Below are 24,804 nucleotides of genomic sequence, written 5' to 3'. Positions count from 1 at the left end.
CTCTTTTGTACTTCTGTATTATCTTTTTAAAGATGCTTATACAGAAAAGCAAAGGGAATATTTGCTTACTGTTCAGAATTTTAAGGATAATGTCTTCCTCTTGGACAAAGCACTTGTTTTTTTTTTTTTTTTTGTAGTCTATTAAAAAATATTTGGGTTCCCTAAACTTGGAGTTTCTCAATTGTGACACAAATCCATTGTATGTGCAGCACTTGGATTATTCCTGAGGTTTGGTGGCAAGGGCATCATGAAGCTCCTGCTGCCTGCTGCCATGAATAACAATACCTTTGTCTTTGACTCAGTATCTCAAGTTTTCTGCTAGGATCCATTAAACTGTGGCAGGCTAAACTATTACAAGTAGGGTATAATTTCATACCTTCCACAGTTCTTGACACTGTTAAGTCAAACCCTTTCTTTATATTGCAGATATGTCTAACTTCACTACTTTTTACATTTAATCTCTATCCTTTTAAAATAATTTTTTTAATGTTTATTTATTTTTGAGACAGAGACAGAGCATGAATGGGGGAGGGTGAGAGAGAGAGGGAGACACAGAATCTGAAGCAGGCTCCAGGCTCTGAGCTGTCAGCACAGAGCCCGACGCGGGGCTCGAACTCACTGACCGTGAGATCATGACCTGAGCCGAAGTCGGACGCTTAACCGACTGAGCCACCCAGGCGCCCCTAAAATAATATGATAAAAGACAGGATTTTTAAAAATGTTATTAAAGAGATAGATATTAGATTATATGCAGCTAAATGAAGTAGAATTCCTTAGGAAATTTAAAAGGTGAAATAATAGAATTTCAGAATTTGAAATAATTGTTAAAACCTTCCGTTTTGACTATTAGTCAGTCTATACTGACTACTATATTAGTCAGTGACATGCCCGAAATAAAATAAATAAAAAGTTGCACACTTCAGGATAGACTTGAGTCACTTGGCCTTTCACCCAGTGTTTACTTATTTATCAAAAGAAACTTTAATAATGAATTAAAACATATAAAGCTTCTATTCATGTCTGCAGTATATTAAACAGAAGGTAAGATTCTTCAGTTAGGGAGATAATTCAAATTGCCCATAAACATGTCTCTCAAACTGACAAAAATAAATCAGGGACAATAAGTGACATCAGGATTGCCACTGTTGAAAAATAATACAAGATAAGGGGACTATCTGCCCTAAATTAATTACTTTTAGTTGGAAGGAGGTCATCTGCCCTTTACTATAATGTTCAAGTGAGTGAATTTATATTTTCCTATAGGTATTTTAACTGTAGGATTTGGTGATATTTTATTTTGACAATATGTTTGTCAGTGAAAAATATCTATTTCTTCTTCCTAAGAAGAAGAAATTTTTATTGAGTACCTACTCTGCACTTTCAGTCTCTGGGCATGCATAAGATAGAAAATGTTGCTATCATCATAGAGATTATACTAGAAGTAAAAAAGAAAATATTTCAATTCTGCTTATTGTTAATAATTCTCTTAAGAAGAAAGAACTCTGCCCTTAAAGACACCATAGTTATACAAAAATTCTCTTTGAACATTTCCAAGAAATTACTTTATAAAGGCCTCATTCCTATTGACATTAATTCATATTTATATGTATATGTATATGTATTGATATTTTGCCACTGAATATTAGCATAATAACAATGAGAACACTAGCTAAAAGTTAAATAGTACTTACTAGAAGTCAGTCATTATTCAAAAAATTTTACATATGCTAGTTAATTTAATCATCACTTCAGTGCTATGCAGTAAGAAGTATTATCATTCCATTTTATAGATGCTGAAACTAGGGCACAGAAAAGTCAAGTAAAACGGTCAGGTTCAAACCCTGGATGAAAGGACTGTATAACTCCTAAGCCATAATGTGTGAATTTTTGGTTTGTTAAAACCAGTAGAATAGTTAAGTGGAATAAAAATAATTCTAATTCTTTTAGAGAGCACTTTTAAATTCCATTTTATAGATGAATATAAATTCTTACCAAAAAAATTTTTATATACTTAGAGTGGAACTGAATTTAACGAATTCCTGCATATATTTGACTTAAATACACATTCTTCTCCATGTAATGTTTCAAAGGGCTTATCCATTTTATAATTTTCTAATAGCATTTGAGATACATTTAAATTTATTTTTCTAGACTGCTGACTATCTCAACATGAAAAAATAGCTCCTTCATAAAATTCCTAAACTGCCAATGTATAGCACTTTTAGGAAGAAAGTTTTATTATTGAGCTTTAAAATACATAATTTAGAATTGTGATGAAAACAATTTGAAATGTCTTTTGAAACAGAAGCAAACTATAAACAGAAGGGTAGAAGGAGCTATTCTCAAATCATTTATCTAATGAAAGATATATAAATCACCTTCTGTCAAATGAGCTGATGATACATTTTCCCAAAACATAAATCTTCTCTGAGGCTGAACATAAATCTTTCTAAGGCCTTAAGCATCAACTCCCCTATATTTCTGCACAGTCAATAATCATAGTTTTGTAGTATAGAAACACCTTCTATTTTAATCCAATGATTCATTCATACAAGTCTTTTGTCCACAAATTAAAAAAAAAGATTGATTTTTTAAAATATTTGAATTGCCTTCTTTCTTCTGGCTCACTAGCTCCCCAAGAATCTCAAGATTGAGCTGGATCATCAGTTTCAGAAAGTTAACAGTTAATTAAATATGAATTATGCAACTTTTTAAGACAAAATTTAAATTCAGGCAATTCATAGAAAGACCATATAAATAATTCAGATTTTGATATGTAAGGAATTTTAAATAATCTTAAATTGAATTGCCTATTAATTACTATGCAATAGTATATATATTTATATGTATATATAAAAGTATATAATACATAGACACTATACAGCATATATTTATTCAATCCAGAACTGAAAGAAACTATGTTCTATGGATATTTAATAAGAACTTTTCTATTTCATTCACCTAAAAAGAGATGGTTATAGTTCCTCAGGAATCTTAGTAAGAAAACATCATTTAGTAGTTGAGTCTGTGATTTAAATGTATTTAAATTAAATAACTGCTTAAATTACAGTATAAGAATTCTAGCAAAAATGATTTTCTCTTAAATAACTAAATGTTTTATGTAATACCAACATAACTACAGTTGTACAAATACTTGTAGACTGTTTATATGCTAACTGCAAATGATGAGTTTGAAAATGATCATTTTTAAACAACTGCTTGCTTTTTCATAGACCAAATAGGTTCTGAGAAGGCAACGACAGGTGTTGTTTCTGTGTTCCCAGTAGCCAGCATAGTATCTGACACATGGTTAGCATTCAAGTAAGTAGGTAGATCAAAGGAGGAAGAAAGGGTGAGAATGGACCTCATCATCTACTGAACTGATCATTCTTAGATCTTCAACACATTAATTTTGGGGAAAGAAACTATTTCAAGGCTTCCCTTATGTGAATACTATATGATCTCTTGTTTATTGAGGTCATCTGTTAATTTGTATGTCATTTGATTTATAAATGACCAGCTGAGATTTTCTCTCGGGTGCCTGATATTTAAGGTAGTTTCATATTTAAGGTAGTTTGGGAAGGGTGAAATCTGTGCTCCTTCTCTGTGCCTAATTTTCACTTATGGTAGATTTATTCAGGTACCAAGGGATTGACATTTAAAATATCATTTAGTAAGCATATCGAAGACACTTCTGCTATTGACTGACTTAACCTTTTTCTTCTGTGTAAACATTTGGTGCCATCTGGATGAGTATTTAATAACTCCCCAAAGGGCCAGGGCCAGAGTAACATAGTCATTTTCCTGGGAACTAAAATTAGTGGATATATTCCATGAAATAGCACTGTTCTACCCTGCTTCACCTGTCTCTTCTGAAATGACACGCAAAGGCCAAAAGAGGGAAGCAGGCAGAGGTGTTAGCCAACTGTCTTATTTCCATATTAGTCTCTGCCTTGCTTCTGAAGCTTCAGTTACAGATTTTGGCAAAACTTTAGTGTAAAAACAGCAGTATATTTTTTTAGTTGAGGAATATCTGTTAATAGTGAGTAACAGTAAGACTACAGAACATATGTAACAATTTTAAGAAGTTATATATAAAGACACAAAGTTATATATAAAGAAGTTACATATAAAGTTGTTGATAACAAATGACAAAGAACTTAATAATTTGCACTTATACTTGCACATTTAAATGTAAGGATTTATATTTAATATTTAAATGTAAAGTGGTGTTGGCAAGGATCCAGAGAAAGAACCCTTTTACATTGTTGGTTGGAATGCAAACTGGTGCAGCTTCTCTGTAAAACAGTATGGAGCGTCCTCAAAAAGTTAAAAATAGATCCTCTCTACCATCCAGCAATTACACTACTAGGTATTTACCCAAAGGATACAAAAATACTGAGATGAAGGGATACATGCACCCTGATCTTTATAGCAGCATTATCAAAAATAGCCAAATTCTGGAGAAAGCCCAAATGTCCACCAACTGATCAATGGATGAAGAAGATGTGGCATGTATATACATACACATATACATTTACATATACATATACATAAACATACACACACATTACTCAACCATCAAAAAGAATGAGATTTTGCCATTTGCAATGACTAGGATGAAGCTAGAGTGTATTATGCTAAATGAAATATATCAGTCCAAAAAAAGACAAATATCATATGTCACTCATACATAGAATTTAAGAAACAAAAAGATGAACATAGGGGGAAAAAGACAGAGGCAACCCATAAAACAGACTCTGATGTTTCATGGTTTCAGATTCATGGTTTCAGAATAATTTATGAGAACTTACCTTAACACAAATTTGCACTATGACCTTAGATAAACTGTATTTTGATCAAAGAAATTTGAAGGTCCATCTATGTTGTTGCTAAGAGCAGGATTTCCTTCTTTTTATGGCTAATTACACACACACACACACACACACACACACACACACACACACACACACACTGCATACTCTTTATCCATTCATCTGTTGAAGGACACTTAGGTTGTTTCCATGTCCTGGCAATTGTGAATCTATGTGCTTCACCCCACGAGCTTCATGAACTCAGGCATCCAGGTATCTTCCCAGCTTTGGGAATTTCTCAGGCATTATTTCTTTAAATAAGTTTTCTAACTGTCTCTCCTCTCTTCTCTTTTTGGTAACCCAATAATGTACAGGTTGTTTCTATTAATGATATCCCATAGCTCATGTAGGCTTTCTTTACTCTCTCATTCTTCTGTTCTGCTCTGACTGAACCTGCCTTCTACTTGACAGATTCTTTCTTCTACTTGATCCAGTCTGTTTATGCTCTCTACTGCATTTATTGCATTTTTCAGCTCCAGAATTTGTCTGATTCTTTTTTATGATTTCTCTCTGTGAAACTTCTCATTTTATTGATGTATTATTCTCCTGATTTCATTGAACTGTCTTTCTTATAGCTCGCTGAGCTTCCTTAAAATAACTATTTTGAATTCTTCATCAGGCAAATCACAGATTTCTATTTCTTTGGGGTCTGTTATTGCAAAATTATTGTGTTCTTTGTTGGTGTCATGTTTCCTTGATTTTTAGTGTTCCTTGAAGTCTTGTGTTGCTGTCTTCATATCTGAAAAAGCAGTTACCTCTTTCAGTCTTTACTCTTTCTCTCAGTTCATGACTGAAGAAATACCTTCCATCAACCCTGTTAGGGATTCTAAGGCTTTGTCAGACCTTTTACTCAGATATGTCCACTCCATGCTTCTTCTTTCTTCTTCTGGAGAAATTCTTAAGGTTTTATGCCTTCTCTCAATACTACACAGTCAGGATTATGCTGACTATGGTGTTTTTTTTAGGGCAGTGATGAATGCCCAATTTTGTGTGTTTCTCTCAATCCCACAGAGTGGAACCAGCTTCTTCAGGTGCTGACTAGTCCTCTGCAAAGGCTCATTCTTGCTGCCACAGGGAGCATACACATAGAGCTGGCCATGAGGTAGATGTGTGTGGAGGTGAGGCACAGGAAGCCTTGGGCCATTGGAGAGAAAATCAAAAGTGAAGAATGCCCTGCAGCTTGTGGGTGAATTTCCTAGTGGAGTCTGGGGGCACACACTCTGTAGGATTCACATGCATTTGGTGCCCCCTGAGAGCCCTTTCTGCTGTTCTCCCAACACCCACTGCAACACACAAGACACCTCAGTATTCTGGCTGAGGCAGGAAGGAAGTAGGTTTTTTGGGTAGCATCCTGCATAGCTAGGGCAGGTGAATTCTCACTCACATGTTCTCATCTTCCCCAGCAGGAGAAATCATGGGCTGAGAAAGTCTCTCTTGGCATGAGCTAAAAAAGCCTTGGGAGGAGTGACAACTGTAAATTGAAACTGTTCCTTTTATCCTTTTCAATTTCTTTGCTTTAGGAGTATGCTGGAACTTCTCCACTAGACTCCTTCCTGGACTTCCACATGGCTATCCTATCCATGGGTGATTGTCTAAATTGATGTTCTTTAGGAGAAATATGGTGGAAAAGTCCTATTATACTATGATGGTGATGTCCAGTAAGTCACTTGTTAAGTGTCATTGTGACATTCATTCCAGGTATGGGTACAACTAAATAAGTTTTGAAAATGTGATTTGATAACATTTTAAAAACTAGAATCTGAATATATATATGTAAAATATATTTATAAAGGAATTATTCTTTTTTTGTTAATAAGTAGTTGCTTAGAGAATTTCAGCTGGAATCATGGCACAATTTGGTTTTATTTGGCTTCATTTGTGCTACTGAAAGCACAAGTCCAAAATTATAGCAATATATTTAATATTTTTATGGATTAGATGCCAAATTTTATATTCCAGGAGTTAAAGTGCTGACAAATGAATAATAAATCAGGCAGGATAAGGTAAAACCTAAAACTGTGAATTAAAGACTTTTATTTCAATTTATACTTTTGTGTATAATCAAGTAATAGGAACCACAGATTTATTCTATTTGGCTAGCACTCTGCTTTTTAAAAAAATAAATATTAAGCAATTTTATAGAAAACTGACTTAAGAAAACTTCAATAAACAAATGACCTTAAAATAATAAAAACGGAATAAACAGAGCAAAAATTTTGTGAGAAAGAAAACATCCATCCAAATGATTTTCATCAAAATCATAAGAGCTGATCCTTATTTTATACAAACTATCTAAGAGAAATAAGGTTAATAAGTGGAATTAATGAGGCTAAAAAGCAAAGATTAGAATACTTACAAAGACAATATTCATTAAACATCATTTTTTCCTCAGGGCATACTATGTGCCAAACTCTATTCTGTATGCTTAGAATTCAACAATGAACAAAACTCACAAAGAACCTTTGCCTCTCATGGGATTCAAAGTCAAAGATACAGGAATGTTGACAACAAATAATCTAGTAAGTAGGCATTTTAAATGATACGTTAGAGAGTGATAAGTGCCATGGAGAAAATGATAAAAATGAAGTGCTAATACAGATTAGAAATTCCATGTGGGTATGTGTAATTTTAAATAGAGTAGCTCTCATTGATAAAACTTAAAGGAAGTAGCTATGCACATGGTTGGAGCAGGCAGAGTAAACAACAACAAACCTTCTCATGTGGGAGTGTACCAGACATGCCTGAAGAACTGCAAGAAGGCCATTGTTGTGGAACCAAGTTAGCAAGATGAGAAGAATAAGAAAATGAAGTCAGAAATGCAAGGAGAGTTGACTTTTGTAAGACTTTGTAGGCCATTGTATAGAATTTGGCTTTTACTCTGAATCAGATGGAGAAACATTGGAGATTTTGAACAGAAGCATGACAAGGAAACTTTTTGGCCTCTGTTTTTTTGTAAAACTCAAGGAGATCAAGGGAAGAAGTGGGGAGACCATTAACTGGATCCTGAAATAATCCAGGGATGATGGTATCTAGAACCAGGTAGTAATAGTAGAAATGTGAGAATCAGTCAGATTCAGATATACATTGAAGGTGAGGCCAATAGAGTAAATAATTTGTAAGGCTAATTCACTTATATTTGCAGTTATAAAATTTCTAAGTAAATTAGAAGTAATTCAACTTTGATAAAAAATATATATCATTGACTTTCAGGAAGGCCTAGTAGTTCCTACTGAATTAACATACTTACAGATAACAACTATAAACTCCAATATAAAAGCAACTACCTGAAGGGGCGCCTGGGTGGCTCAGTCGGTTAAGCATCCATTTGTGAGTTCCCGCCTGCATCGGGCTCTGTGCTGACAGCTCAGAGCCTGGAGCCTGCTTCAGATTCTGTGTCTCCCTCTCTTTCTGCTCCTCACCCCCCTCTCTCCCTCCCTCAAAAATAAATAAACATTACCAAAAAAACCCCACAACTACCTGAAGACACTGGAAAATCAACAGAAGCAGGTAGGGGTGCGCCCGCGTGGCTCAGTCAGTTAAATATCTGACTCTTGGTTTTGGCTCAGGTCATGATCTCACAGTTTGTGAGATTGAGCCCAGCATCAGGCTCCATGCTGGCAGCACAGACCCTGTTTGGGATTCTTTCTCTCTCTCTCTGCCCTCCCCCGAATGTGCACGTGTGAGTGTGTGTGGGTGTGGGTGTGTGTGTGTGTGTGTGTGTGTGTGTGTGTGTTGTGTATGTGCTTTCTCTCTCTCTCTCAAAATAAATAAACTTAAAAAAACAAAACAACAACAAAAAAAACCCAAAGCAGGTAGGTACTGGAGAGGAGTCAACATGCAGAAAAACAAAACAGCATGTGATCGGTTTCCTGTTTCCAAAATGTTTCATTTGGAGGCAAGCCACAGTCTGGGTCACAGGGTAGCTAAATGGAGAGCCTGCATTCTTGATGGATTGAAAGTTAGAGGGCAGAATTTTGAGCAGATGTACATACTGGAAAGTAAAGAAATGTGTGGTTTCCAAAATTCTGTAGAGAAAGGCAGTCCCAAATTCTGTGTATAAAGTCTGCCCAAACCTCTAGCTGACCCCTAACCATACACACGCAGTACACACGCCAAGCAGCTCAGGTTAGGCTAAAAGAATAAAACCAGGATTTCCGCTGTTGTCAACTACAGGGAAGAGAGTTTACAACGTCTGTCCAGCTAATTTAACTCCTTGCTTTGAAAACACATTAATGTTTGGGGTGCCTTGGTGGCTCAGTCAGTTAAGCATCCAACCCTTGATTTCAGCTCAGGTCATGATCTCACAGTTCGTTGGTTTGAGTCCCTCATCAGGCTGCACACTGACAGTGCAGAGCCTGCTTGGGATTTTCTCTCTCGCCCTCTCTCTCTGCCCCTCCCTTGCTTGTGCTCCTCTCTCTCTCTCAAAATAAATAAACAAAAAACAAACACCCCCCCCCAAAAAAAACCCCATATTAATGCTCTTCAGAGAAGTAGGAGTTCAGAGTTCCAGTATCATTCACGTGCTTAAAATGCAGTCCAAAATTTTTTGACATAGAAGTTAGCATTAAAACATTACCCATTCTAGGGGCACGTGTGAGGCTCAGTTGGTTAAGTAGCCAACTTCAGCTCAGGTCATTATCTCATGGTCTGTGAGTTAGAACCACGCATAAAGCTCTGTGCTGATGGCTTGGAGCCTGGAGCCTGCTTTGGATACTGTGTGTCTCTGTCTCTGGTGCTTCTCCCTCTCTCTCTCTGCCCCTCCCCTGCTCTCTCTGTCTCTCAAAAGAAAAATGAATAAACATTGAAAAATAAAAAAAAAAACATTACCTATTCTAAAGAGAATAGACAGTAAACAGAGACCAACTTGACATTACTCAGATGATGGAATTTTAAGACAAAGATGTTTAAAACATCTATCAAAACTATTCTCAAGGACGTGAAAGAAAATATGGCTCCCAGGGAATGAAAAGATAGAAAATGTCAGAAGAGAAATAGATATTATTTTTTATTTATTTATTTATTTAATATGAAATTTACTGTCGAATTGCTTTCCATACAACACCCAGTGCTCATCCCAACAGGTGCCCTCCTCAATGCCCATCACCCACTTTCCCCTCCCTCCCACCCCCCATCAATCCTCAGTTTATCCTCAGTTTTTAAGAGTCTCTTATGGTTTGGCTCCCTCCCTCTCTAACTTTTTTTTCCCTTCCCCTCCCCCATGGTCTTCTGTTAAGTTTCTCAGGATCCACATAACAGTGAAAACATATGGTATCTGTCTTTCTCTGTATGGCTTATTTCACTTAGCATAACACTCTCCAGTTCTAGGAATTTACCCAAGGGATACAGGGATACAGAGTGCTGATGCATAGGAGCACTTGTACCCCAATGTTTATAGCAGGACTTTCAACAATAGCCAAATCATGGAAAGAGCCTAAATGTCCATCAACTGATGAATGGATAAAGAAATTGTGGTTTATATATACAATGGAATACTACTTGGCAATGAGAAAGAATGAAATGTGGCCTTTTGTAGATATTATTTTTTTAAAAAGCAAACGGAAATTCACTAACTTAAAAATATAGTATCTGAAATGAAAAATTCAAAGGATGGTCTTAACAACAGAATGGAGATGACCAATAATGAGTAAGTTTGAAAAGAGTTCACTAGAAATGATCCATTCAAAAGAGGAGAAAATTATATGGAAAACAAAGGAATGTGTGGGAAAATATTTTATGTAATTGTATGTAACTAGAGTCTCAGAAGGAGAAGAGAGAGATAATGAGGCAGAAAACAAATTTGATGAAACAATGGACAATTTCCCAAATTAGGTGAAATACATAAATTTACAGATCAAAGAAGCTCAGGAAAAGCAGGAAAAATTTGAAGGTAAACGCCTCTATATCAGGTGATATAGGTACATCTAATGTGCAGCATGGCTAGGGAGTCACTAATCTACGGAATGAGGCAGCAAGTCTGCAGTAGAGCTGGGGCTCAAGTGCTAAGCCCTGTGACTCAAAGTGTGGTCTGAGAACAAGTAGCATCTGCATCCTCCAGTTAGAGATGGAGAATCTTGGGGTGCCTGGTGCTTCAGTCAGTTAAGCGTCCAACTCTTGATTTAGGCTCAGGTCATGATCTCATGGTTTTTGAGATTGGGCCCCAATTGGGCTCTGCACTGACAGCCTGTCTCTCTCTCTTTCTTTCTCTCTCTCACTGCCCCTCCGCTGCTTGTTCTCTCTTGCTCTTTCTTGATCTCTCTCTTGCAATAAAATAAACATTTAGAAACAAGACAAAACAAAAAAAGAAATGTAGAATCCCACCCCCACCTCAGACTATGAAATAAACTATGCATTTGAACAAGACCCCTGAATGTTTCTGTGCGTATTAAATTCTGAGAAGCATTAAGGCACCTGAGCTCTCTGGAGTCCTTGAATGGCTGGGTTAAGGCTATAATTAAAGGTGCCTTCCTGCCCTTAATCTCCTCCACTTAACCAAGAAGGCTTCAATCTTAATTTAGTTTTACTAGTATGCCTCCCTAATGGAAAGGGACATTTTTTTATTACTATGCATTAAGTTGGGTTTCAGGTGAAAGCCAGACTTCTCAAAAGTCTAAAGCTTTTGAACAGAAGAAAGCTTGTTCCATTATAGTGCTCACATACAACAGCTTTGGATTCCAGCTCTATATTTAGAACTACTCAGGGAGGTTTAAGTATACTGGTCCACACCAGATCTACTGAATTGTAATTTCTGGGGGTGGAGCCACAGATTGGTATGTTTTAAAGCTCTATAGTGGATTTAGTGTACAACTAGCTTTGAGAATCACTATGGATGAATTCTCAGTTTATTAACTCCTATATAACAATGTTTCGTTTAATGTAAATACAATGGAGGCAGTATAGCTTCCAAGTTTAGCTTTCTTGAAAACTGTTACAAATCATTTCATTAAAATGTATTAATCTGCATTATAAGGTCAATTAAATATTTAGTACATGGTAAGGTGGTATACATTTCAGTTCATTCCTATTTCATAGTTAACATTTGATTATGTGTTTTTTTTAATTTTTAAGATATGTATGTATGTATGTATTCATTTTCTTTCCAGTTTTTATTTAAATTCCAGTCAGTTAACAGTGTAATATTAGTTTAAGGTGTAGAATTTAGTGATTCATCACTTATATACATCTGCTGCTCATACAAGTGCCCTCCTTAACCCCATCACCCATTTAGCCCAATCTCCCCATCCACCTCCCTTCTGGTAACCCTCAGTTTGTTCTCCATAGTTAAGAATCTGTTTCTTGGGTTGCCTCAACTTTTTTCTCCTATGTTCCTCTGTTTAGTTTCTTAAATTTCACATATGAATTAAATCATATGGTATTTATCTTTCACTGACTTATTTCGCTTAGCATAATACTCTTTAGCTCCATATATGCTGCTCAAATGGCAACATTCCATATTTTTGGGGGGCTGAGTCATATTCCATTATATATAATTATATATATATATTTATATATGTATGTATATACATATACATGTATGTATATACATATACATATATGTATATGTATATGTGTGTGTGTGTGTATATATATATATATATATATATATATACACATACAACAACTTATTTTTTCATTCATCAGTTGATGGACATTTAGTCTCTTCTCATAATTTGCCTATTGTTGATAATGCTGCTATAAACATCAGGGTGCACGTATCCCTTCAAATCAGTATTTTGTATCCTTTGGGTAAATACCTAGTAGTGCAATTGTTGGATCATAGGGAAGTTCTATTTTTAACTTTTTGAGTAACTTCCACGCTGTTTTCCAGAGTGGCAGCACCAGTTTGCATTCCCACCAACAGTGTAAGCAGGTTCCCCTTTCTCTGCATCCTTGTCAACACTTGTTGTTTTCTGTGTTGTTGATTTTAGCCATTCTGACTACTGTCAGATGACATCTCATCATAGTTTTGATTTGTATTTCCCTGAAGATGAGTGATATGTCTGTTGACCAACTGTATATCTTCTTTGGAAAAATGTTTATTCATGTCTGCTGCCTGTTTTTTAACAGTAGATTATGTTAATAAAGTAACGACAAGCATATAACTAGTAATACCAATATTTAACTTTATGAAATAAACATTTCATTTCACAGTGGTTTTGCCTTGTCATGTCTTTATGTAACTGTAAAAATTAGCTTGTACTCCCTTAGTGCCTGCCAGCTAAATACTGCTGGGATCTATAGGGTACTACTTGGTGGGAAGACATTAGCTGTCATTAAAAATCCATGAAATAGATATATTCCAATACAATTTTCTGGGCCAGGGGCCAAAACTGCATTTTCAGGTGAAATGATAAACATAGATTACACTTTGCTCTTCAAACACAAGTTGGGAATGACTAGGAAATCAGATAACTAAATAGAGTGGGTGAGCATATAACTTAGTTGAACAAAAGAAAGCATGTGACTTAAGTAACATGAGCAGTCTTAACTGTAAATCACTGCCAAATAATTTTAAAAATAAATTCCACAAAGTATAAAAAAGATGAATAATATTCAGTTAAAACTACCCCTCAAATATATAGTTTTTACTTCCATCTGAAAATGAAATCTTCGAGCACAGAATTTCATGGTAAATTGAATTTGGTTATTCCTAAGTTATCTGTTTGATTCCTTAGATTTATCATTTATGAAGAAATATCTGTCCTTTAAGTAAGCATTGCAAAAATTGTTTGTGTAAGATATTATTAACATATTGTTCAGAATATGTATGACATTTTCAAGGACAAAGATAAATGTAAATGTTATCAAAGCCACACAGTCTTTGAGATTACTGTTCTGCCTTGTTAGGAAGAGCTCAACACAGATACTAGAAGATTTCTTTTAAGCCTGACCTTCTACAATCAGAACATGTCTGAAAACTGATGATTTAAATTCTTAATTTATGTCATTAGGTAGTATCAACATAAAATCCAAGAGACCTCAGGCTACAAATGATCTTATTTAAGAAAGTTTCCTCTTTTCTATTAGGCTTAGAGTCACTGTTAGACCAAATCTTTAAGTTAAATGAGAGTCCTTAATGGCCTATGAAGAAAATCCATAACAGTAAATTATACCTAAATATAAAGTCATTATATATTTATGATTAAATGCTTAATAAATGATGAACCATTTAACTGAGAACAATCTCATGTGCACATTAGGAACTTTTCTCATAAATCTGCTACTGAAATACTGCCATTTTATCATTTGTGAATCTTAGAAGCAAATCATATAGGAAAAAAACTGGTCTTGGACAGGTTTTGGGGAATGAAACAATCATTTTAAATAGGTAGCTGTTTTTACCCACTGGGCGATTATAGTTTATTTTGTTCTTTTACGGTTTTTAGAGTAGGTAGAACAGTCTCTGCTTCCATTAACGTTAAATATCATGTAAAGAACGTATAATCAAACATTCAAGGGGCATGATTATGAACCATATGGAGGGTAGAGAAAATTGCTCACAATTGGTACTGCCTCCAGACTTTTCTAGTAACTCCCAGTATGACCTCAGGTTATGTACTTCACTGATGTGGGCAGATGCCTCATCTTTAAAATCTGGAGGTTTAACTAGATCTATTCTAGGGTAACTTTCAGTTCTCAAAATATCCTATGGCTTAAATTCTGGTTTAGTCATGATGTAGTGTGAAAAATGAACAGGGCATTTCAATTTTGAATTCTGATTTGGAGAATACTTACAGTTAAGGCTGGTGGTCCTGGAGGTCCTGTATCTCCCTAAAATAGGTTAAAGAATAGTTGCAGTTACCAGTGATCCTTTTCTGCACATTTTATTTTTAAGTTTTCTGAATGGATAGAAGCAATATAGATATATATATGTATATATGTATATATATATGTATATATGTATACACACACACACACACACTTTGAAGGAAAAAATAGAATTTCATCTTGATAAATTCTCCACACGGTGAAAAATGCATGATGTGCTTTTAGCTCTCATGATATAAATATCATCTTGTGCACCCCCATACTTTCTATAACAGCAGAACTTGTTTTGAAAAGCTAAAATAATCTAATTTTCTATTCTTTTGTCTACGAATCCAAAATTAGAAAGAATATCTCTTCAAATATGGTTACTTGCCAGTGGAGCAGCTGGGAAGTGTCACAACGACAGATAATTTTTCTGACAAAGTTAGTATGAGGATCAGCAGAAATAATAAATGGATCTCCCCACTTCATGCCTCCCAGCTGCAAGAAGCAGTCCCATTGCCTCTTACAAAGCTCTGCTAAATTGACATTGCACTTGCTATCAATTTTAAGAGGCCTTGCCTATATTTATGTATTTTTAAATACAAAAATTGCTTTGCTGACCTATGTGAATACAAATTAACAAGTGGATATATTGAGAACCCTTTCAAAATCTTTAAAAAATGGCTCATATAAAAGTTTACTATTTTCTGATTTATATGTCATCTATATGCTTTATTGTATCAGGACTCTGGTTTATTTCATAAGAACTCTTAACCATTAAGAGCAAGCATCATTGCTATAATGCTCTTTATGTGGTCATTATAGAGAATTTATACTGTGTGGTATAAAGCTCTGAGATGTGTTCTCATGTTGAAAGTATCTCTATAAATTTTTCTTTTCTCATCTGACATAGTCACCTCAAAAGTAAAGACTTAGCGTTGAGTAATCATTACTTTTTGGAACAATTGAATAAAAGTAGCCAATACTTGTTAAGGAACATCGACATAGCTTAAATCACTCACTGAGGACTGATTTGCAAGATCAACTTTAACATAGAGGTAAATATTGAAGACAGACGAGGATTTCCAAATGTGCTAAGAATGGAGAACAAAATACAGTATGAACACCCCACACATACAATTCTTATCAAAATGGGGTCATGCAATGACCTTATTCTATGACTCTTGGTTTTAGTATTTCTAAATCTCTTTTCAAGGTCACTGCCAATATATCATGATAAAATGGCATGTGAGAAAAAGTGGCAGGAAATGAAGCATTCAGACTAAGAATGAATTAGGAAGTTAACCTCCTTCCCGCTAAAGGCCACCTGCTTCAGCATTATGGTAGCAGTTCAGTGCTACTGGCAAAATTCCCCGATACAAGACACAGTTGCTAATTTGGCAATGCAATAGCTAATACTGTTAAGTGAGGGAGAGAAAGTGAAATCTTATAAACACAAATTAATGTCAACTAGCAGTTGTGCTTTTAGTTTCTTCAAACTAATTAAATGAACCAAAAGGCTTTTCTTCAGATGCTTTTAACATACAGCCTTTGGTTAATTTTAGCAAAATTAACTTTTTCAATGAAAAGTCACTGCATGTGTTCTCAGAATTTTCTTAAGAAAAACTGACATTCTTCTGGGTGGATACGATACCTTTTCTCCTTTTGGGCCAGGGGGGCCCCGAGGACCCAAGTCACCTTTCAAACCCTGTAGGAAGAATACAACCAATGTGATTTCTGTATGCAAGTCACAGAAAGCTGACATTTCTAACAAGTCATTAGTCACAAGATAAATCATAATTTACTGAACTCCCAAATCTCATTCTTCAGTTTGTAGTATAGAAAGAAAGAGAGACAACTGGTACTAAAATGATAAGCAACATCTGTGTTGTGGTGAGTACAGATACATTAAATCAGCATGAGTCCTGAATACTGCATATTTGTGCAACTTTGCTTCCTGCTAAAATTACATTAATTCACCATCTGGGAGAACATCATTTAAATCTATATGAGCTTTTAAGTATCCACTTTGGATTAAATTTGTGGATATTGTAAATACCTTTGATTTAGCATTGATTTGGCCTTTATAAAGCTTGCCAAAAAAATCAAGAATTAAATTAAAAAAAAACATTTTTATGTCTCTATCAAGTAATCTAATTGTGGGAGAAAACAAATGAAGGACATATTCTTTTCCTATCACTCACAGGCTGAAGCTACAATGTAGTCTCTTTCCTGTTTCAAAGTATGTTTTAGTTCTCTAATTGATAATTTTTTTTACTTGGATTTATAAAGATATTAAATGAAACTATACGAGACATAGAGTATCAGATGAATATATTCATGAATCTTCTGGACTCTTGGGTGTTTTAGTGGGTATTTAGTTGATCAGACTCAGAAATGACAGCTCCCAGGAATATCACAATAGATTTCACCGTAGGGAATCAGTTCTATAGCTGAAGATACCCACAGTGTAAACAGAAAGAGAGTTAGATCAACATCCTGACTGTGTGGTAAATAGAAAAAAATATCTTTCTTCATTCTTGATTTACTACACTGGATGAATGGAGAACAATAATGGAAAAAAGAAATAATTCTGAAGTCACAGAATGCACAGTATATCTAGATATCTTACTTTTCCTGGCTCAGGGATCCGTCTATCACTGCTCTGACATTGTGTAGTCAGTAAACAATGCCAAATGCTATCACCTGTAGCTATTCAATATAGAAGTCAATGATGAATTTAAAGAAATGAAAGAAAACTGGATACTTAAAATAATCTTGTTGCAGAGATTATGTGGAAACTGTAATCTTACACTTTAAGAAAAAAAAATCTAATGGATAAAAATAGCATCCAAAAGGCAAACAAACGAACAAACAAACAAAAAACACTTCACAATTGTAGAAATACCTTTCAGGATAAAACTCATAGCTACGGTCTTCCATTGTTACCTTGGAGTATTTTATTTATTTATTTAGAAAAGGGATGAGTGAAAAAGTAAATCCTATTTGAGATGTAATATTCTCTTATTATTTGAAATATCCATTCCTTCCCAAATAAGCAAAATGAGACTAGTCTGCATTGAAAAGTTCTGAGAGTACAAAACATAATGGGTTTTTAATATTTATTTTAAAAAATACAAAATGGCTCATTAATGATTTTTATATTGATTATATATTAAAATAGTATTTTGGATATTTTAAATTAAATATATTTTTAAATTAGTTGCATCTGTTTCCTTTTATTTTTCTTAACATGGCTACTGGAAAATATATTTATATTTGTCTTGATTATAATTAGAAATATACTGTGTAAGTATTATGTATTAAACATTTTTCTATTGGATAGTGCTCCTTAGAAATTGACAAAGACCCTCTCTTCAACCAAACTTCAGTCAGACTCTTCTGAGTCCTCTTCTTGACTAGGCCTCAACCTTGACCTCTGTCTTTTTCTGTCTTCGGCTTGCTGAGACCAGTTTTAGCAAAAATCTCACTCAGTCAGTTTACATAGCATCCCCCACCCTTAACAGCAGATCAAATTCCTCATCCCCCATCTCTAATGTGTAAGTCTTTGGCCTGCCTTTAGCAAGAATCCTATAGTTCAGTTATCAAGAATCCTCCCACCCTCAGTGTTTGCTCTTAGTAATTTTCCATTCATTGAGCCTGTCACTCCGTTGGCTATAAATCCCCACCCGTCCTTATTGTATTTGGAGTTGAGCTCAATTTCACTCCTCTATTGCAATGCCCCTATTCTAATAGTCTTGAACAAAAAGTCCTCCTTACCATCTTAATAAATGTGAGAATAATTTTTTCCTTGACAGGGTCAAGATCCCTGCCTTCACGGAACTCAGGTTATAAGAGGAGAGTGACTGATGATAAACAGGTCGATAGGCTAAATGTGCTCTGCCTGAAAGGGAGAGAGCTGGTATGTCAGTTGGGGTCATCAGAAACAGTTTCTGTGTGGAGGTGACATTTGTTGTTTCAGAGGATCCAGCCATGCAGTGATCCAGGGGGAAAGTATTGAGGTTAGAAGGCACAGCAAGCACCAAAGCCCCCAAGGTGAAGACAGTGTCATGAGCATGCAGACAGGGAGCAGGAGATCAAGTTAAGGGGTCAAAGCATGTAGTGAACTGCAGGTCATGGTAAGGAGGATGGGTTTTTGAACCTAAGTGTTTTAAGCAGAAAAACGACATGATGTGACTGTGCTTCAAAAAAATCACTTTGACTACAATGTAAAAATAGATTGTAGGCAGCAAGAGTGGAAGCAGAAAAGGGGCTGTCACAGCTTTTGAGGCAAGAGACGAGGGTGGCTGGGATAGGGTGGTGATACTGGAGATGGAGAGGAGAGGTCAGAGACCGCACATACTGGGAAGTAGAAGAGGCAGATATGTTGGAAGAGGGGGCAGAGAAAAGGAGGTGTCAAGGCTTAAGTAAGTGATAGGAGGTTGTACCATTTACTGGGCTGAGAAAATTACTAAGAGTTTTCTTTGGGCTTCTTGGTGTAACTCTATCCAGAGAAAAGACAAACATGAAGAAGAAATGGCTGAGAGAGCCACCAGGTATCCATTTATTTATAAATGGATATTGTGCATGGTCAAATATTGTTGACCATGCACAAACACAGAAGACTAAACTCTATATTCTATGACCACACGAATATGAAAATGTTGTTTTTAAAAAGGGAACATTAAATAAAACACTCAGGAAATGGTTAACTCTGGGGCACAGGGTTACAGTGAATTCTGTGTGTAGCAGTGTTCCAGTTATTACTATTATTCATAATCAACACACATTACGTGTTAAAAAATTATGTTAGGCATAAAATAATACATTACAATTCTTTCAATATTCCTGCCTAAAAAACTAACACTAACTGCAACTTCTGGGAAGGATTTATTGGCAAATGAATCAGCTAACCATCCCATTTCAATCAACTATAGTCAGGAAGCGGTTGGAGAAGTAATGCAACCCACTACAAGCTAATGTGAATGTTGAATACTATTATGGGAGTATACAGCAAGTGTGAAGGGAACAGTTCACAGAGAGGCCTAATTCTACTGGAGGTACTCAAGATTTAGAGATGTGGAGTTCAGGAGGGTGAGGAAAAGAATGGCATTTTATGTAAAATTCTAAATTGTTTAAGCTTCCCTATAATATAGGTATAAATAATAGTTATCTTTAAGGGTTGTTCTGAGAATCATAGGTTATAAAAAACAGTACATTGTAGGTACTTAATAAATGTTGCTTTTACTCTTCAAGTCCAAGTTTAAGGGATAATTAATAGTTTATTCTGTTCAGTTTTGTACTCAGTTTGATGGATATGGAACAAGCATCCTTTAACTCACATCGGATAAAATGCAATTGAGAAGTACTGCTTCATCAAGCTTCTTCTACTTTTGTGGCCATCGAAATTGGGCCCATGTAACTCATGTCCTCTTGTGACAAAGTGCAATGTTTTTAAGGCCATGGCATCATAATAAGCTCTGAGAAACAGATCGGTAATACTTTGCTTAAGTGCAATTTTTCTCCTCATGTCACACTGGTGCTGCTATCAATGGTTATGGAGTACTGGAGAGAAAAAGACGCAGCACTCACCACAAAGCATAAAGAATCAAATGCAACAGTCTATGAGTTCAACATTGAGTAAGATGGGAATATATTATCAAGGTTCTCAATAATATTCACGTATATAAAGATTCTCAAAAGCACAGTAGTTGACTCTGGATGTTATGTGCAGACAGGAACTCTTATCTAAAGGCAAGGTGGAAGCAGAAGGACAGTATTATATCTAGAATTATAAAGGCAGGTAGACAATGAAATTAAATTTACTGGAAGATCTACTACTCATGGTATATAGCATCTTTAAAAATCAGAAGATGATACAAAATAATAGTTGTTAAAATTTTTAACCTATCAATTAATTCTTTGCCTTGTCTTCCCACTGACTGTATCTTGTTCCCTAGCAATGGCACCAGCTGTTGCCAGCTGATATCTCAGCTTTGTGATTTCAATATTTTTGTATTTAATAGTACAGATTGCACTGGGATAAGGAGATTAACATGATTATTTTAGAAACATCACATGCTGTAATTTTTATAAAACATGTTTGAAAGACAGTAAGAAAGATGCAGAGGAAGAGTCTAAACTCAATGATTGAAATTGACTTTTCTAAGATTATGTAACCCCACAAAAGCACATAACTGAAATGATATTTCTATTAAAGATAAATGTTTTATTTAACCCAGTTTCAAATAATAGCAAAGGTCTATGTGTTTATATAGCTCTTACTGTACACGAGACACTGTCCTAAATGCATGATAACCCTGTTCACCCTCAAAAACAAACAAAAGTAGCCCTGAAGCAAGTGCTATTAATATTATCATCCCATTGTGCAAATGAAAAAAGTGAGGCACAGAGGGGATAAGTAATGTTCCAAGTAGTATGCCAGTTAGGCAGTGGCAGAGCTGGGACCGGAGCCCAGGAAGTCTGGCTTTAAAGGTTACATTAACAACTTTATGAGACTCCCTCTCAAGTCTGTTCTAAAATGCAATTGTTGAATATATCTCATAGTAAGTCACAATCAAAATCATTTAAGAATGTGTGTAAAGCTGAGGTCTTGTTTTTTAAAGACTAAATTCACGCAACTCAAATTTTTGAGAATTTTATTATGTTTGGTATGCATTATTTAAACTATAAGGGAAATATGAGCAGGTATTTAATTCAATAACTTTAGTCCAATGCTCCAATACCTTGGAGATCAATCCAAAGTTTACATGCACTTATACTACCAAGGATGCATTTAGAAAGATATCAGAGAATTTCCTTGTCCTAATGATTAAGAGCTGCTACATTAGTTGGTGAGTCTTAGGGATGCTAAACATTCTCCTCTCCCGAGACAGTCCCACCTAACAAAGAACTGTCTTACCCAGAATGCCAATAGTGTCCTACCGAGAAAGACTGAACTACTAAATATTTCCCTCTATATCAGGTTCATATTTTCCAAAGTGAGGTTACCCATTTTTTGGCAAAGCTAGCACAGAAGAAATTATTAAAAGATACATTTACATCAAGATATTTGTGATATGCAAGAATAAAGACCATTACATTGGCCTTTTGAATTTAGTAGCGTTTCTAAATTCTTCCAAATTTCTTTGGCTTGGAAAGTAGCTGGAGTGAGCTGGCCCATTGGGTTTATTCACTCTGTATTCCAGCAGAATGTTTCTCAAGTTAGAATCCCCATCATGGCTTGACTTTAATTCAAATTGAAATCACTAATATAATGCCCTGCATTCTCTAAGAATGTGTACCTGTGCTTATTGAAAGTCGGAGTGAACTGTCATAAATGCTGAATGATTTTAATTTGCAGAGTCAGTTTATCTTAGCATTAAAAAATAGGCAATGACAATTGTGGCATGATTTAGTGGGAAAATAAGAGACTTTTCGGTCAAACATGTAGGGTTAAAAGCTGATTTCACCATTTTCTAAAAGAAAAAAAAAGTCACTTAATTTCCCAAACCTTTATTTCTTGCCTCTGAAAATAGGGATGCTATCACCCCTTGCTCTGGCTAGCCCATAAACCTAGAGAAAGGATCAAATTTCAGATTCTTGTGGAAACAATTTATGAACGATAACACATTAACAATACCACCATCAATGATGCAATAGCAGAGCACTGAATTCTTCACTCTTAGTGAGAGTAGAGGGGACAAAAGGAGAATTTTCATTACTTTTTCTTATTTCTCCTTAGTCATGACTCCTGAATATCTTTGGCAAAACTGAGGAAGGGAAAATAATATCATCTACATATTAATTAAGTAACCAAGTGAGAAAAGTTAATGTGCTTTGTCCTGCTTTATGATGTACCTAATGAGCTACATTAAACAATTATGGTGCTAAAGAAATGACACCCCTGTGATTGAGGGCATGCAAAGAACTCTTCCAAAATCCTTCTCAAAGAGGAAAGGTCACATTGCCCACTATACTATGTACTCTCTTAACAGGTTGGTCTTAATCAGCTTTGGAAATCCTACCACAGCTGCCAGAACACTGGGCATGTAGTAGGCACTCAAAATATATGTTTATCCTCAGTTTTTAAGAGTCTTAAAAACTGAAAATAAACTGAGGGTTGATGGGGGGTGGGAGGGAGGTGGGTGGGTGATGGGCATTGGGCATTGATGGGCATTGATGGTTGATAGGCATTGAGGAGGGCACCTGTTGGGATGAGCACTGGGTGTTGTATGGAAACCAATTTGACAAAAAATTTAGTATTAAAAAAATTTAAAAACCCCCCAAAACAAAAAACAAAATATATGTGTTTATCAATTGATTACATCTGCAAAGCGAAATCACCTTACTTTCAGACACTGTAAGAAAAATTTCCAAATTTCTAAGCTAATGTAAATAGATTTCAGATTCCAACACCTCAAATCTCCAAGTTTCATTGAAGTGTTTGGATAAGTCCCTCTCTATTTCAATTCCAATGTTATCTTAATGAACTTCTAAAAATCTTTGTTTTTTTCCTCTCTCTCAGAGAGCCCACATGCATGCAGCTTGGTTATCTTTTGTAACACTATCATTAATTTCTTTCGACACTCCTACATTTTTCACAAGATAACATTGTTCTCATAATGAATGGTCAAAATCTTGAGCTATTTTTGAGTTTTCAATGATGTCAAGTGACAAACTGCATATATTTTACAACTGCAGTATCAACCTCTGTTATCCTACTTTCGGCTCTAATTACTTATATTTTAGACTATTATAATACTTTCTCAGTTTTTAAAATTAAAACTTGGGAAATAATTCTTGAGAACTTAACTGCAAATATTTACTAAATCCTGGGGATTCCAAGAAATGGTCTTTGATCTCATGAAGAGTATAACAGAAAAAACAAAACATAGGCAAAGGCCCCAATATGATCCAATTTATAGAACACACTGTGACACTAATCTTCATTAAACACAGCTCAGATGAATTCTCCTCCATGTGTTCAGAGGAGGAAGGGCAAACATCCTTACATACAGCACTTTTCATACTCTGGCTCCAGCTATATTCTGTTTTGTTATCCCTACATCTCCTTACATGCAGCAGGAATATTACAAAACCTAAATGAATGCTATGTTTATTATGCTTTCCAAGTTCATAATCTTAATAATCTCTTTGTATAAAATGATAGGACATCATAGTGATGAGGACTTGAGAATGTATTCTAAACCCATCCTTTACAGATGGAGAAGTGATTTTCTCAGCCAGTGATCCAACTGGGACACAGTGGGTTCTGGCTTTCCACTCCAGAACTCTTACTCTGATACCAGGTACCTCCACTAGTAGGGAAGGGAGGTGAATCAGAGGTTCTGTTTAAATGTATGGGCCCACAGTTGTGACATCCAGTGTCTTGATGCACTGTAAGGAACTAGAGAAGATGCAGAGACAACTCCAGCTACAAGCCCTAAGTACCAGTTCCCATTCTCTCATATAGAAAAATCATTTCAAAGGGGAGAGGATTAAGAATGACCCTCATATGAAATATGTGAATGGGGTTTCTCAAGAAGTAAACAAGAGAGTAAAGCAGTGGGGGTCAGAACCTCAACCCAGTGTTGACTCTAGGGTTAATTCCTGGGGTATTTCTCTTTTGGAGAAAACCCCTTCCCATACTCAGGTATACCTCTTACTTTGCCCACAAGCCCCAGGGACTGTAATGATCAGCTTCCCTTCCCACCGTAGTGATCTACTGCATATAAGATGGTTTCATAACACATCTAAGACATTAGGGACCAAATCTAGCTTCATTTTTCTTTTTCCACAAAGCAAGTAGTGTAGCTTTCTAGAACTTTTCTAAAACATTTTTATGCAAGTGGAAAAAGAAAACTAGGAAAAAATAATTCTCATGGTGGTCACTTTCCCCAGTAAAGTTAGAATATCTATAATAAATGGTGATTTTGAAGACCAGAAGATTATTCTATATTTTAGAGAAAACCCATATTTGGGATAACCTTCAAATTTCATCATAAGAGTCAAAGTGAAGCTCAGGGGATGGGGTGGGGGTGGGGGAATGTCTGCTGTCTTAAGGGAAGGAAATGGAGATGCTAGGACTTCCAGATGTTACAGGCAATAGTATCCCCAAGGTTGATGAACTGGAACACACATACACAAGTCTCCGTCCCCTTCTCCCCTTCTTTTCATCATT

At 35.5% G+C, this 24,804-nt stretch overlaps 1 protein-coding gene across 1 annotated transcript in view; it reads right to left on the bottom strand.

Moving 5' to 3' along the window:
* The window catches only part of COL19A1 (collagen type XIX alpha 1 chain), a 354,142-nt gene that overhangs the window by 156,224 nt on the left and 173,114 nt on the right, over positions 1–24,804 (bottom strand). The window contains exons 13-14 of the mRNA XM_047860196.1: positions 16,276–16,329; positions 14,607–14,642 (exon numbers count right to left, since the gene is read on the bottom strand). Of these exons, the coding sequence (XP_047716152.1) occupies positions 14,607–14,642; positions 16,276–16,329 (90 nt within the window). The remainder of the gene's footprint in view (positions 1–14,606; positions 14,643–16,275; positions 16,330–24,804) is intronic.

This window comes from Prionailurus viverrinus, chromosome B2 (assembly GCF_022837055.1).
Source record: "Prionailurus viverrinus isolate Anna chromosome B2, UM_Priviv_1.0, whole genome shotgun sequence".
NCBI classification, from domain to species: domain Eukaryota; kingdom Metazoa; phylum Chordata; class Mammalia; order Carnivora; family Felidae; genus Prionailurus; species Prionailurus viverrinus.
Note: the sequence above shows the minus strand (reverse complement) of the source record. Positions and strands in the feature narration are given on the sequence as shown.